Here is a 16,176-nt window from a genome sequence, read left to right as displayed (position 1 = left end):
CTACTGTCATCTCTGTTGATCATCGTTAGCTATTCAAATTAATTCCTCATCACTGAAAAGGGTGGAAAGACAAACACTAATTTCCACAGATATTCGGTAGGATTCTTTTTCTACCGTCCATTAACCAAGTGATGGATTGGGGCATGATGTTTATTTATTTATCACATGCATTTCATTTCCTTCATGGTGTTGGAAGTGTCAAATGGATAATAATGTTTGTTTTTCCCTTACTTTTTTATTTGTCATTAACATTCATTAAAACAGCTGGCTCACTTGAATGAGCCATCTGCATTTGCTCAGTAATCATGCAAAGCGTGCACGCTGATCCTCAAATTGTCCTTTCATAGATTCGCTATACCTTCTCCATTTTATTGTGGTAGAGGTGAGTGATTTAAAATCATAATATGGTTGAGGTGGAAACAGGGTTTCTACAGTATATGTAGAAATGTGCCTTCATATGTATTATGTACATACAGTTTGGACGTTCTTGGAGCTTGTTTATTACATGTTGTTTTTCCAAATTGTGAGCAGTTGATTTCCATCTCATTGCTTATTAATGTAATTTCACCATTATTTAATCATGTTGCTTACAGACACACTGTTAACAAGTCGGCTGAAAATGCAATTAGGAAAACAGCAGAGTCAAGGTTGAAGAATAAGCGGACGGCAAATTGAATTAAAAAAGACGGCACTGTCTTTTAAATGTAAAGAGTCCTTGAATATCTTGTTGGGAGTTATATCCTCGAAACGCAACTATAATTTGATTGCTGAGTAATTGTCCATGTATGGATTTTATGCATTCAATCTGTACATTTCACTGAAACAACACTTGTTTTGACTGCCATCGAACCATACAGGAAGGAGTGTATTTGTTCAGGCTCAACAATGTTACATGCCATGATCCTGAAAGTTACATGTATTTTGCACTGTTGAAGAAAGAGCTGCAAGTAAGCATTTCACTGTACTGTTTATACCCGCTGGATCCTGTGCATGTGACGAATAAACTTTGATTTGCTTTAGTATTTCACCATGGCAATCCACTCACCAGTGTTGGGGTCTATGGAGAAGTAGGGCTGTCCTTCCAGTATGCTGTACACAAGTTTAGCACTGTTTCCATAGACTGGGTCATCTGCGTCTGTTGCCGTCACCCTAGTGACTGAGGTACCTGTATATGAGAAAGGGCATATAATTAAAAAGAGAGTGGACTTCTGACACCCATAATCACTCCTTACAGCTAGCTTCTCCCCCTGTAATCTTCCTGGTTCCACTATAAAGCCAGGGGTACTTATTGGTAAGGTTAAAGACAACATTATTGCCAGACACATGAATGACACAGCATACTGTGCTACAACGTCCCAGCAGAGAAAACAATCATACAGTGAAAGCTTTGAAAAATGAACAATAAAGAGCAGGGTTGATGCTGATGCCCAACTCGTCATTAGTCTGTGGCTCAGGTGGGAAGAGAATAAAAGGAGGAAAGCTGTTCGCAGAGGCAGCAACTTGACAGTACAGATGGTATGGTAATTTGTTTTGTAAAATGTGTTCTCAGGTGTTCTGACAACATCGGTAAATGTTCATGGTTACAGAAGGCATCAGGCCTAGCCACAGGTATCCAGGCCTGCTGACTGCAGGAGACATAATGGGTCATAGTGGGGGACAACACTAGTTAAGGCCACCTCTGTGCCGGCCATTAGGCATGTGCCATTAATCTGGCACAAACAGAGTAATAACACCAGGCCAGTTTAACATGGTGCTTCTCAGTTTTAATATAAGGATGCTAACTCTTTTCTTTTCTAGTAGATTTCTCTGCAAAATTGTTGTTAGGACCATTGAAAGAAAATGTGTGGAATAAAGGTTGAGATGTTTCCCTTATGCAGCTGTTGGCAGGGAACAAACAGTCTGTTGGTCTAAACCCCTCTGTTCTGCCTTGTATCACCTGGCTTTGGGGCTTGGCAAATGGTTTTGAGGCAGAGAGCACGAGTTGTGCCTTTGTAGATACAGACAATCTGCAGTTCAGAATATGTTGTGCTCATCATCTGTTTTACAGGTACACTTCTCTGGTAGAGTTCAGTGTGTCAAATTGGGGGCCTGTTGTCCAGACCTCTGGCAGTCTCTATGGGTGTGCCACAGGGTTAAATTATCGGGCCCACTCTCTTCTCTGTATACATCAATGATGTCGATCTTGCTGCGGGTGATTCTCTGATCCACCTCTACGCAGACGACACCATTCTGTATACTTCTGGCCCTTCTTTGAGTACAGTGTTAACTAACCTCCAGACGAGCTTCAATGCCATACAACTCTCCTTCCGTGGACTCCAACTGCTCTTAAATGCATAAAACTAAATGCATGTTCTTCAACCGATCGCTGCCCGCACCTGGCCGCCCGTCCAGCATCACTACTCTGGACGGTTCTGACTTAGAATATGTGGACAACTACAAATACATAGGTGTCTGGCTAGACTGTAAACTCTCCTTCCAGACTCACACTAAGCATCTCCAATCCAAAATTAAATCTAGAATCGGCTTCCTATTTTGCAACAATGCATACTTCACTCATGCTGCCAAACATACCCTCGTAAAACTGATCATCCTACCAATCCTTGACTTTGGCGATGTCATCTACAAAATAGCCTCCAACACTCTACTCAAAAAATTGGATGCAGTCTATCACAGTGCCATCTATTTTGTCACCAAAGCCCCATATACTACCCACCACTGCGACCTGTACACTCTCGTTGGCTGACCCTCGCTTCATACTCGCTCCAGGTCATCTACAAGTCTCTGCTAGGTAAAGCCCCACCTTATCTCAGCCCACTGGTCACCATAGCAGCACCCACCCGAAACACGTGCTCCAGCAGGTATATCTCACTGGTCACCCCCAAAGCCAATTCCTCCTTTGGCTGCCTTTCCTTCCAGTTCTCTGCTGCCAATGACTGATTCTAAGAACACAGGATGAGATGTTACTATCCTTTGTGCAAGCACTTCCAAGAGTTAATGAACAGTGAGCCTGGTGAAATTTGTGGAGCGCATCGAGTGTACCTAGTGTACAGTAGTGTACGAACTGCAAAAATCACCAAAGCTGGAGACTCATATCTCCCTCACTAGCTTTAAGCACCATCTGTCAGAGCAGCTCACAGATCACTGCACCTGTACATAGCCCATCTGTAAACAGCCCATCCAACTACCTCATCCCAATACTGTATTTATTTATTTATCTAACTCCTTTGCACCCCAGTATCTCTACTTGCACATTCATCTTCTGCACATCTATTCACGCCAGTGTTTAATTGGTATATTGTAATTACTTCACCACCATGGCCTATTTATTGCCTTACCTCCCTTATCTTATCCCATTTGCAGACACTGTATATATACTTTTTTTCCTCTATTGTGTTATTGACTGTATGTTTGTTTATTCCATGTGTATCTCTGTGTTGTTGTATGTGTTGAACTGCTTTGCTTTATCTTGGCCAGGTCGCAGTTGTAAATGAGAACTTATTCTCAACTTGCCTACCTGGTTAAATAAAAAAAAAATTCTCAACTAGCCTACCTGGTGAAATAAATAAAAAATAAATAAACTGTATAATATTCTCATGAGCCTGTTCATATGACATGTTACAGAATTTCAAGATTGTTTCATGAGAGAGGGTCATTAAATATTGTACATGAGGGGAATGCATTTCCTTTTTATACAGCCAAAACATGTCTAACAATGATTAATAGTAACACTGTCCTCCCTTTTACAAAAACAAAACATATAGACCACCATTGCACTCTGACTAAAAACCTGCTTTGCTATTGCTACCCAATGATTTAACATAGAGAGCCTCAAGTGGCCCTTTGAGACATGTGTTTGTTAGTTATTCATGTGATGTGATGACCCTTACCATTGCCAGGGCTTACCAAATCACTCAACAGTTTCACGTGCTGTTACAATACCAGAACTTTAGTAAACCTAGATTCTTTGAAAGTGTCACAAAGTCTTCGTTTAGGGAATGATCAGGGAATGTAGGGAAATAATACAAATGAATTACAATTGAAGTACTATTGATGTATGCAACAATAAAAATGTGTCTATTCCTGCAACGCTGGTTGAGAATAATGTACTGTATATTGTATCTGCTATAGGTATTTGCCAATTGTCAAATGAAATTAGGACAGGACAGGAAATTGCTCCACTTTTCAGAGATAATAAGTCTTATCTGCCTAAAAGTTAAATTGCTAATACTACAGTGGCAGTGGGAAAATGGAGCCATATTTGCATTTAATTATGAAGGCACCTTCATACCTCTGATTCCTTGAAAGGTGTGTCTGCAGCAAATAGCAAATCCAAACTATGTGACAATACATAGGGACTGAAGTGTGGAACAAAACAGTGGAACTAGTGGGCCATGAAATAGCCCCCTCTACCTTTTTCTTTTCAGAGGGGTACATTCTCCACTCCTCTGATAAAAAAAAAGGTGAGGGATTAAAAAAGCTTCTGTTTGGCACTGTTTCAAATCAGTACAGATTAGCTTGTCCTTCCTGGATATTGTACCGAGAATTCGGGGACACTCATGACTGCAGAGTTGGATGCACCACTGGGCCCTTGGTCGAGGAAACTCAATTGTGGGAATATTGTCTCTGGTTTGATTTGATGCCTGTAGCCCACCGGTGCAATTACAAATATGTAACACCTATAAACTTCAGGTGATGAAAAATAACAATTTCTTATACAAATGAAATTCCAAAGCTGATTTGGGTCTGTGACAAAACCTCTGCAGGTTTGAGGCCTAAATCGACTGACGTGTGCAGTCACACTACTGACGTTAATTCTCAAACAAATGTCACTTACAGTATGTGGTAGTTTCTGAACTACTTTTGTGATGGATGAACGAATCCATGCTATCCCCCTGTCTAAAGACATGTGTCATGCACTTTTGTTTTGTTCCAGCCGTCCACAAACACCCAGAGATGCTACAGATTGTGTTCCTATGGTAAACCTAATGTAATCTCATTAATATTAACTAGAGTACTGAGGATTTATTGCTACACAAATGATTTAAAAAAAATAATTTATGCCCGCAGGTTATGAAACTATTAGGCAAATAGGAGTTATGGTCATGGTCTTTATGGTGCAAAAGCTAGCCTTTCAAGAGCGAGGGCGGGATAAAGTTGTTGGGGTATATCCCTTTGTCTCATCAGATGAAAAACTAAGAGGGCACTTCCCATTTACTGTGTACATTCCTACAGTGATAGAAAATCAATAGGAATCTTCCTTGAAAACTGGAGGGGATAAATCCAGAGGCTTAGTGATGGCAGTTGTGGCACGATGGCAGTGGGAGTGGGAACTCTTTGTTAGTGACATGGCTTTTGTTTCCCAGTGTCATAATTGTCTCTGGCTGATGCTCCAGTGTTGCCAGGGGCCCATGGGGCTAACAGGACCTCAGACCTCAGGACTATCCTGATTGGCACGCCACTGACAGTAAGGGAGAAATGGGGCTTTGTGACCACATGTAAACTCAGCAAAAAAAGAAACGTCCTCTCACTGTCAACGCCGTATATTTTCAGCAAACTTAAAATGTGTAAATGTTTGTATGAACATAACAAGTTTCAACAACTGAGACATTAACTGAACAAGTTCCACAGACACGAGACTCACAGAAGTGGAATCATGTGTCCCTGAACAAAAGAGGGTTCAAAATTAAAAGTAACAGTCAGTATCTGGTGTGGCCACCAGCTGCATTAAGTACTGCAGTGTATCTCCTCCTCATGGACTGCACCAGATTTGCCAGTTCTTGCTGTGAGACGCCACTCTTCCACCAAGGCACCTGCAAGTTCCCGGACATTTCTGGGGGAAATGGGACTAGCCCTCACCCTTCGATCCAACAGGTCCCAGGCTTCGCTGGCCACGGCAGAACACTGTCTTGCAGGAAATCACGCACAGAACGAGCAGTATGGCTGGTGGCATTGTCATGCTGGAGGGTCATGTCAGGATGAGCCTGCAGGAAGGGTAACGAACAGCGTTGAGATTGCCTGCACTGACAACAAGCTCAGTCCAATGATGCTCTGACACACTGCCCCAGACCATGATGGACCCTCCACCTCCAAATCGATCCCACTCCAAAGTGCAGGCCGCGGTGTAACGCTCATTCATTCGACGATAAACGAGAATCCGACCATCACCCCTGGTGAGGCAAAACCGTGACTTGTCAGTGAAGAGCACTTTTTGCCAGTCCTGTCTGGTCCAGCGACGGTGGGTTTGTGCCCATAGGCAACGTTGCCGGTGATGTCTGGTGAGGACCTGCCTTACAACAGGCCTACATGCCCTCAGTCCAGCCTCTCTCAGCCTATTGCGGACAGTCTGAGCACTGATGAAGGTATTGTGCGTTCCTGGTGTAACTCGGGCAGTTGTTGTTGCCATCCTGTACCTGTCTCGCAGTTGTGATGTTCGGATGTACCAATCCTGTGCAGGTGTTGTTACACGTGGTCTGCCACTGCGAGGATGATCAGCTGTCCATCCTGTCTCCCTGTATCGCTGTCTTAGGCGTCTCATAGTACGGACATTGCAATTTATTGCCCTGGCCACATCTGCCGTCCTCGTGCCTCCTTGCAGCATGCCTAAGGTATGTTCAACCAGATGAGCAGGGACCCTCGGCATCTTTCTTTTGGTGTTTTTCAGAGTCAGTAGAAAGGCCTCTTTAGTGTCCTAAGTTTTCCTAACTGGAACCTTAATTGCCTACCATCTGTAAGCTGTTAGTGTCTTAACGACCGTTCCACTAGTGCATGTTCATTAATTGTTTATGGTTCATTGAACAAGCATGGGAAACAGTGTTTAAACCCTTTACAATGAAGATCTGTGAAGTTATTTGGATTTTTACAAGTTATCTTTGAAAGACAGGGTCCTGAAAAAGGGATGTTTCTTTTTTTGCTGAGTTTATATATATATGCAGTCACGTAGACATCAGGAAAGTAGTATCCAACTCTACAACATTGGATACACCCGTGCTATTTATCTCACTGTGTCTGCACTGTGGAGTGCACATAGACTAAAATGTCTGTCACACCATGTTCAGTGGTTAGAATAGCAGTATTATTTACTGTATGTCTAGCCTCATCTGAGATTGCAAATAATATACAAATAAATATTATGAAAATAATGTCCTTGAAATAATTGCTATTTTCTATCTTCACCTATTTATACTCAAATGTATTGAAAAATACCGTATGTGAATTAAGTTTCAGTGACTCATCATGGTGATGAATGGATATTCCCCGGGCCCATCATCTCCTCTGGTTTCTAGGTCAAATCAAATGAGTGCCAGTCCTCAACTGGCTGACCGGTAGTGAATAGTCTATGAATGCACTAGCCTTGTGACAAGAGAATGACCACGTATTAATGATCATCAGATAGATGTTGGCGCTGTTATCTTTTCTGGCTGTGCCACAATAGAAAAACAGCTCATGTTCAGACTAAGAGACTCATGTGGATTGGCTTACCTTGCTGTAGTGAATGCGGCTGCTGTATGACCCTGTTGATTGAAATGCATAGACTGGGAAACACATTAAGCAAAGTCAGGACTGTGTCACATGAAAACAGCAGGCCAAAACTCTTGACTATAGAAATAGGATAAACAAGGTTCAGTAAACAACCATGTACTGTAGGTGCAATGCCATATTTGGAATGCTGCCAATGTATTCTCAGGGTTGACAACCAGGTTCCATATGGGTTACATATTAACTTTGATGAGGCAGATGGATGTGATGGAAATTCTGAAACAAATCAGTATGGAAACAACTTGAAAGAGTGAACTTTGTCATCTGCCACTCAACATGGCAGTCCAATTTCCCAACCAATGTTCAATCCAGTATGATTTACAACGAGCACTGTCACTGAAAATGGTGTTTACATTCCATATAGCTCATGAGGAGACAAGAACATGGTGTAAAAGTCTGACGAGAAATAATAATCCATCAGTAAAGCATTCTCTCCCTCAACAGATCACTCTTCATAACCCAGGTAATGCATACCCATGCTTAACATTGTGTGCGAGTAGGGCTACTTCAATGGATAGGAGAAAGAATGGACAGTCTGAATCTGAGATGATCAAAATGCATGTGTTTTTAACGACTCATGGTGTAATCACAAAACGATACAGGAATTCAAGTCCCTCTGCTCATCCGATCTAGAATGAATTACAATCAAGTGCCGGCCATTTTACCTATCAAGAAAATTCTTGTCATTTATAGTCACAGCTGTGTACATTCCCCCTCAAGCAGACATCAAGACGGCTATCAAGGAACTTGGACTATATGCAAACTGGAAACCATACACCCTGAGGCTACATTTATTGTAGCTGGGGATTTTAACAAAGCAAATCTGAGAACAAGTCTACCTAAATGCTTCCAGTATATTGACTGCGCAACGCGCATGCGCAATACCCTCGGCCACTGCGACTCTGACATCCGCGATGCATACAAAGCCCTCCCCCGCCCTCCCTTCGGTAAATCCAACCACGACGCCATCTTGCTCCTTCCGTCTTATAAGCAGAAACTCAAACAGGATGTACCAGTGACGAGAAACATGCCACGTTTGAAGGACCAATCGGAAGCCACGCTTCAAAATTGTTTTGATCACGCGGACTGGAACAACATCGACATATGCGCTGACTCGGTGAGTGTGTTTATAAAGAAGTGCTTTAGAGATGTTTTACCCACTGTTACTAATAAAACCTAACCTAACCAGAAACCATGGCTGGATGGTGGAATTTGCGCAAAACTGATAGGGCGATCCACTGCATTTAATCATGGAAAGAGGTCTGGAAATATGTCTGACTATAACAGTGAAGCTATTCCCTACGCAAGGCAATCAAACAAGCGCAATGCCAGTACAGGGACAAGGAGGAGTCGCAATTCAATGGCTCAGACACGAGACATATGTGGCAGGGTCTACAGGAAATCACAGACTGCAAAAAGAAATCCAGCCACGTCATGGACACCGACGTCACACTTCCAGACAAACTAAACACCTTCTTTGCCCGCTTTGAGGATAATACAGTGCCACCATCGCAGCCTGCTAACAAGGACCGCAACCCCCCCTCCTTCTCCGTGGCTGACGTGAGTAAAACATATAAAGTCGTTAACCCTCGCAAGGCTGCTGGCCCAGACAGCATCCTTAGCCGCATCCTCAAAGCATGCGCAGACCAGCTGGCTGGTGTGTTTACGAACATATTCAATCGCTCCCTATCCCAGTCTGTTGTTATCACATGCTTCAAGATGGCTACCATTGTCCCTGTACCCAAGAAGGCAAAGATAACTGGACTAAATGACTTCTGTCATCATGACGTTCTTTGGGAGACTAGTCAACATACTGCACACTGCCCTATCCCATCTGGACAAAAGGAATACCTATGTAAGAATGCTCAGCATTCAACACCATAGTACTCAACCCCACTCTGTGCAATTGGGTCCTGGACTTTCTGACGGGCCACCCCCAGGTGGTGAATGTAGAAAACAACATCTCCACTTCTTCGCTGACCCTCAACACTGTGGCCCCACAAGCGTGTGTGCTCAGCCCCCACCTGTATTCCCTGTTCACCCATGACTGCATGGCCATGCACGCCTCCAAACTCAATCACCAAGTTTGCAGACGACACAACAGTGGTGGGCTTGATTACCAACAACGACAAGAAAGCCTACAGGGAGGAGGTAGAGGCACTCAGAGTGTGGTGTCAGGAAAACAACCTCTTACTCAATGTCAACAAAACAAAGGAGATGATCGTGGACCTCAGGAAACAGCAGAGGGAGCACCCCCCTATCCACATCGAAGGGACATCACTGGAGAAGGTGGAAAGTGTTAAGTTCCTCGGCGTACACATCACAGACAAACTGAAATGGTCCAATCACACAGACATTGTGGTGAAGAAGGTGCAACAGCACCTCTTCAACCTCAGGAGGCTGAAGAAATGTTTCTTGTCGCCCAAAACCCTGACAAACTTTTATAGATGCACAATCGAGAGCATCCTGTCAGGTTGTATCACAGCCTGGTACGGCAACTGCACTGCCCTCATCCGCTAGGCTCTCCAGTGGGCGGTGCCGTCTGTACAACGCATCACTGGGGGCAAACTACCTGCCCTCCATAACACCTACAACACCCAATGTCACAGGAAGGCCAAAAAGATCATCAAGGACAACAACCACCTGAGCCACTGCCTGTTCCAACCACTACCATCCAGAAGGCGAGGTCAGTACAGGTGCATCAAAGCTGGAACCCGAGAGATTGAAAAACAGCTTCTATCTCAAGGCCATCAGACTGCTGAACAGCAATCACTAACTCAGAGAGCCTGCTGCCTGCATTGAGACCAAATCACTGGCCACTTTAATAAATGGCACTTTAAATAATGCCACTTTAATAATGTTTACAAATCTTACATTACTCATATCACATGTATATATAGTGTATTTTATACCATCTATTGCACCTTGCCTATACCGCTCAGCCATCACTCATCCATATACTTATATGTACATATTCTCATTCACCCCTTTAGAAATGTGTGTATTAGGTAGTTGTTGGGGAATTGTTCGATTACTTGTTAGATATTACTGCACTGCCATAACTACAAGCACAAGCATTTCGCTACACTCGCATCTACTAACCACGTGTATCTGACAAATAACATTTGATTTGATTTGAAGACCTGTTGAATATCAGATACTGTGTTCCTGCCCAGAATATCCAGAATACATAGTTGTCAGTATCACCAAAATTGCTCCCCTGAGCCATTGCTTGATCGGGGACATCAGGCATGTGAAGTGTAAGTAACTGTCACACATAACCCCTTTGCGGTCATTGTCAGTTTTGCAGTACAATTCATTGCCTTTTTTAAGATACAGCATTCACTGAGAAACTGGAAGGGAATGTGTGTGTGTGTGTGTGTGTGTGTGTGTGTGTGTGTGTGTGTGTGTGTGTGTGCCTGCATGCGCGTGCGTGTGTGTGTTGCAGGAGGAGTGACAAGGAAAACTTACATAACAAGCAGGCTGTGGAGTGTGAGCCGTGACAAGCCGTTTACAGGAACCACAGGAACAAAACAATTAAGAGTGTCCTTTGTTCACCGCTGATGGCTGTGACATATGCCGCCATTTTGAAGTGTTGTGTCATTGATTCACTTTAATTAGTTCTTAGGAAATGTATGCAACATGCAGATAGTTTAGGGAAGGAAGTTAGAGACAGAATGGGACACTTCACATATTTAATTGCTCCCAGGACAGTTATAATGGCTGGGCAAAAACAAATAAAAAACATTGGTATATGTTCTTATGAATATATTCATCCTGAGTAAGTGACCACAATGGTGTTCTTCCAATACTCTTACAGCAAGGAGTGTAAATATTTAGTACACATTATGTTTTTGAAAAACAAGTTACAATATGCTGTAGGAACTGTTCTGGAAAATGATGGTGTGGTTAAGGGTTATTCAATAGAAGCTGATTATAGAAGCTGGTTATTCAATAGAAGCTGTCCATGGTCAACAGAGACTTGAAACCAAGAATGACTGTGTTACAATGATGACCAATGCACTACGCTGACATAGACAAATGCGCTGTAGCACATTGTTTTTAACATAACTAGATTTGCATTGTACATTTTCTTTGCATTGGAAAATGTATCCAAATGACCCAAACTGCAAGACTGCAGTCAAAGGTCCCATAACCAGGGGGCAGCAGCCTGAGGGTGAAACAAGGGAAATGGGGCATAGGACTTCTGAATATCACATAGGACCAACTACCACAGGTATAACCGGTTTTTAACTAGGCAAGTCAGTTAAGAACAAATTCTTATTTACAATGACAGCCTACCCCGGCCAAACACAGACGACACTAGGCCAATTGTGCGCCGCCCTATGGAACTCCCAATCACAGCCAGATGTGATGCAGCCTGGATTCAAACCAGGTACTGCAGTGACTTAGACCACTGTGCCACTTGGGAGCCCGCTTTGACATTGGTCAGACACCTACTAGAGAACTGAATCAAAACATGCACCCTGTACTCAGAGGAAATGTGAGTGTAGGAGGGAACACCGGAGAACTTAGCTGAACTGCCATCAGATACAAGATCGTTGAGTCCAAAGGGTCAACATGATTCCCGGAGGAATCTGAAAGGTAAGACCAAATGCACTGCACGTGACTTGGGACTCAATGCATCAGTCAGGCATACAGAGAATTCCTACTCCCTCCTGACGAGCAATCCATCATTGGGAACACACAGAAGCTTGTCCCTATAAAATTAGCGCACACGCACGCACCTGATGGATATCACATAGAAGAAGAGAGCACATACAATGGCTAGGGCCTCCAAACTCCAAGTCATCTCCTGCTTTGTTTATCCTCCTTGAAGTGAGTTGAAATGTTAAAGGGCCATCTCTGCACTCTGTTGCAGAGCAGATTTAGCCAATTACCCAGAAGCGCTGAAGTGACATAGTCAACCTGTTCACTGACTGGTGCTGCATAGACGACTGTGGACACCAGCCTATTACTGTGGAGAAACCACAGACTGGTTAAATCCATACTCCGGCGTAAGGTACAATGCAACTGTCAATATTTCACTAACAGTGAAACCAGAATAAGGCACTGTGCTGAAACAAAACAAGCCAAATACCAACATGAGCAGAGAGGTGAAGAAAAACACTCCTCAAAGAATAATCATCATCTACAGAACATGTAACAGGCTGAGTGCTGTTTCATGGTTTCCACACACAGGTTAGAGAAGTGTTGGAGAAAGCATGAGCAGAGGCAGTGTAACAGAGCATTGGCTTTGGTTAATGGGACAGGCATCTGTGAGGATCACAAAGGCTCCACATACAGGAGATTTACCACTTGATCTCACGTTCTTATCTGTTCCTTTTTCAAATGACCTTGCTACGTGGACTTTTATGCCTTCCCTTTATTCTCTGCTGTGATTGGATGGGCCTCCTTGCTCAAGTCTCTGCCACCTTGATGAATGTTTTTCCCTCCCATTTATGTGTCTGTGTGCAATTCCCGCCACCAGCAGTGCCACATGAATCTTCTGCTGGGCCCCTTCGGGAAATGTTAGCATAGCAGTGACACTCTCATGCACAAAATAAAGCCTCATCCCTGTGTTTACTGAAGTGATACCCAGAAAGCTTTTTACTTTTGTGCGTGTGTTCTTCACTAAGGAGATGCTTAAGCTACTGTGGGTAGAATCATGGACCTTTTTCGTCTCTCGTAAGTATTTACTTGGTGTACTGCCTTTAGTAATTTGAAAATGCCTTTTAAAACAACTATAAAGATAACGTATTTTTTTTCTCTCCACAGGATGCAATCAGTGCTTTCCATTTGGGAGAGCGCGGTTGGGTGCCTGCGGGGACCAAACAACAATGGTTTGTACCTCTGACAATTAATAATGCAGACAGAGAACGATGGGAGGGCATAGGATCCCACACTCACTGCTGAGTACTCTACAATCACCAGGAGCAAGAAGAGCACGAGCATCGACAACTGTTCCCGCAACGCACCCTCCCACACACTACAGTCCTTCAAACACACACACTTAGGAAAGAGTTTGGGGGTGAAAACAAGTGAAATATAGTGAGAGAGATACACAGAGATAGTGGGGAAGAGAGGCAGGGAGTAAAAAGAGGGAGGCTTGCAGAGCAGAAACGAGAAGGAGAGCGGCAGAGAAAAAGCCTCAACGCAACACATATCTGCAGCTCTCCTCCTGCATAATTAATGGGACGGAGCAAGATATTTTGAACTGAAGAATGTCTGTGAGAAAGCAACCTGGCATCCTATCAGATATGAATAAGCGTTGCCAATGCTGGGCTGCGAATTAGAACACTTCAGCATTCAGAAAACACTCCCCGCCTCGCTCTGTGCTCATTTACAGACCTCCCACCCACCATGCAGCCTTTGGGTTTCCCTGTTCACTTCCAATCAATTCATAATGGGGTTGGAAGGTATCCAGATTTTTAGACCTTTTCATACCGTTTCTGCACTATACACTGCACTATAAGGTATTACCTAATGTGCACATAAGGGGTGTTGTAAGCCTGCCACACACACTATACGATACATTTATCAAACTTAAGAATGAGTTTGAGTTTTTGTCACAACCCGGCTCATGGGAAGTGTAAAAAGAGCTCTTATAGGACCAGGGAACAAATAATAATATAATACTATTCAGTGATTTTGCTCTTTATTTAACCATCTTACATATAAAACCTTATTTGTTCATCATAAATGGTGAATAATTGACCACAGGTTAATGAGAAGGGTGTGCTTAAATGGATGCACATAACTCATTGGGGTGGCAGCGTAGCCTAGTGGTTAGAGTGTTGGACTAGTAACTGAAAGGTTGTGAGTTCAAACCCCCGAGCTGACAAGGTCTGTCGTTCTGCCCCTGAACAGGCAGTTAACCCACTGTTCCCAGGCTTTCATTGAAAATAAGAATGTGTTCTTAACTGACTTGCCTGGTAAAATTAAAAATAAAAAAAATAAAAATTGGATGGAGTTTCAGTCTTAAATCATTTTCCACATAATTTGTGCCTGTACTGTCACACCTTGGTCTTAGTGTTTTGTGTTTTCGTTGATTGTTTGGTCAGGCCAGGGTGTGACATGGGTTTGTTTTGTTGTATTTCGTATTGGGGTTTTGTGGTTATTGGGATTGCGGCTGAGTAGGAGTGTTGTATGGGCTTGGCTGCCTGAGGCGGTTCTCAATCAGAGTCAGGTGATTCTCGTTGTCTGTGATTGGGAACCGTATTTAGGTAGCCTGGGTTTCGCTTTGTATTTCGTGGGTGATTGTTCCTGTGTAGTGTTCACCAGATAGGCTGTAATAGGTTTCACGTTCACGTTGTTTTTGTATTTATTAGTTATTTCATGTATCGTTCCATTTTCTCTTCATTAAAGACATGAGTAACCACCACGCTGCATTTCGGTCCGACTTTCTTTCGACAAACGAAGAACGCCGTTACAGAATCACCCACCACACACGGACCGAGCAGCGTGTTAACAGGCAGCGGCAGCATGAGCAGCGAAGGGAGGACGTTATGGATAGCAGAAGTATGGAGTATACTACGTGGGAAGAAATAGACAGGTGGGCGGTCGACCCAGAGAGAGTGCCGGCGCCCGCCTGGGATTCGCTGGAGGAGTGCGAAGAGGGCTATAGGAGAATGGAGTCGAAGAGAAAGACACGGCAGCGACAGCATGAGCAACGAAAGGAGGATGAATTATTTGGAGAATGGACATGGGAAGACGTGTTGGATGGTAAAGGTTGTTACACTTGGGAGGATATACTGGCCGGAAGAGATCGTCTCCCATGGGAACAGGTGGAGGCACTTAGGAGAGCAGAGGCAGCCGGAGATAGGAGCCGACGATACGAGGGAACACGGTTGGCAAGGAAGCCCGAAAAGCAGCCCCAAAAAATTATTGGGGGGAGGCTTACAGGGAGTATGGCTATGCCAGGTAGGAGACCTGCACAAACTCCCTGTGCTTACCGGTGGGCTAGAGAGACCGGGCAGGCACCGTGTAATGCTATGGAGCGCACAGTGTTCCCAGTGCGGGTGCATAGCCCGGTGCGGTTCATACCAGCCCTTCGTATTGGCCGGGCTAGAGTGGGCATCGAGCCAGGTAAGGTTGGGCAGGCTCGGTGCTCAAGAGCTCCAGTGCGCCTGCACGGTCCGGTCTATCCAGAGCCACCTCCACACACCAGTCCTCCGGTAGCAGCTCCCCGCACCAGGCTTCCTGTGCGTGTCCTCGCTCCAGTATCACCAGTGCCAGCACCACGCATCAGGCCTACAGTGCGCCTCGCCTGTCCTGTGCTGTCGGAGTTTCCCGCCTGTTCAGCGCTATCAGAGCCTTCCTCCTCTACAGCGCTGCTGGAGTCTCCTGTCTGTTCAGCGCTATCAGAGCCTTCCTTCCCTCCTGCGCTGTCGGAGTCTCCCGCCTGTTCAGCGCTATCAGAGCCTTCCTCTACAGCGCTGCTGGAGTCTCCTGTCTGTTCAGCGCTATCAGAGCCTTTCTCCTCTCCTGCGCTGTCGGAGTCTCCCGCCTGTTCAGCGCTATCAGAGCCTTCCTCCTCTACAGTGCTGCCGGAGCCTCCTGCCTGTTCGGAGCAGCCTGAGCTGTCAATCTGCATGAAGCAGCCAGAGCTGTCAGTCTGCATGAAGCAGCCAGAGCTGT

At 44.4% G+C, this 16,176-nt stretch overlaps 1 protein-coding gene across 1 annotated transcript in view; it reads right to left on the bottom strand.

Moving 5' to 3' along the window:
* LOC118358284 (cadherin-8-like) overlaps positions 1-16,176 on the bottom strand; it is a 90,601-nt gene that overhangs the window by 26,456 nt on the left and 47,969 nt on the right. The window contains exon 4 of the mRNA XM_052480260.1: positions 1,046-1,165. Within this exon, the coding sequence (XP_052336220.1) occupies positions 1,046-1,165 (120 nt within the window). The remainder of the gene's footprint in view (positions 1-1,045; positions 1,166-16,176) is intronic.

This window comes from Oncorhynchus keta, chromosome 2, assembly GCF_023373465.1.
Source record: "Oncorhynchus keta strain PuntledgeMale-10-30-2019 chromosome 2, Oket_V2, whole genome shotgun sequence".
Classification (NCBI taxonomy): Eukaryota; Metazoa; Chordata; class Actinopteri; order Salmoniformes; family Salmonidae; genus Oncorhynchus; species Oncorhynchus keta.
This window is presented reverse-complemented; position numbering and strand designations above follow the sequence as displayed.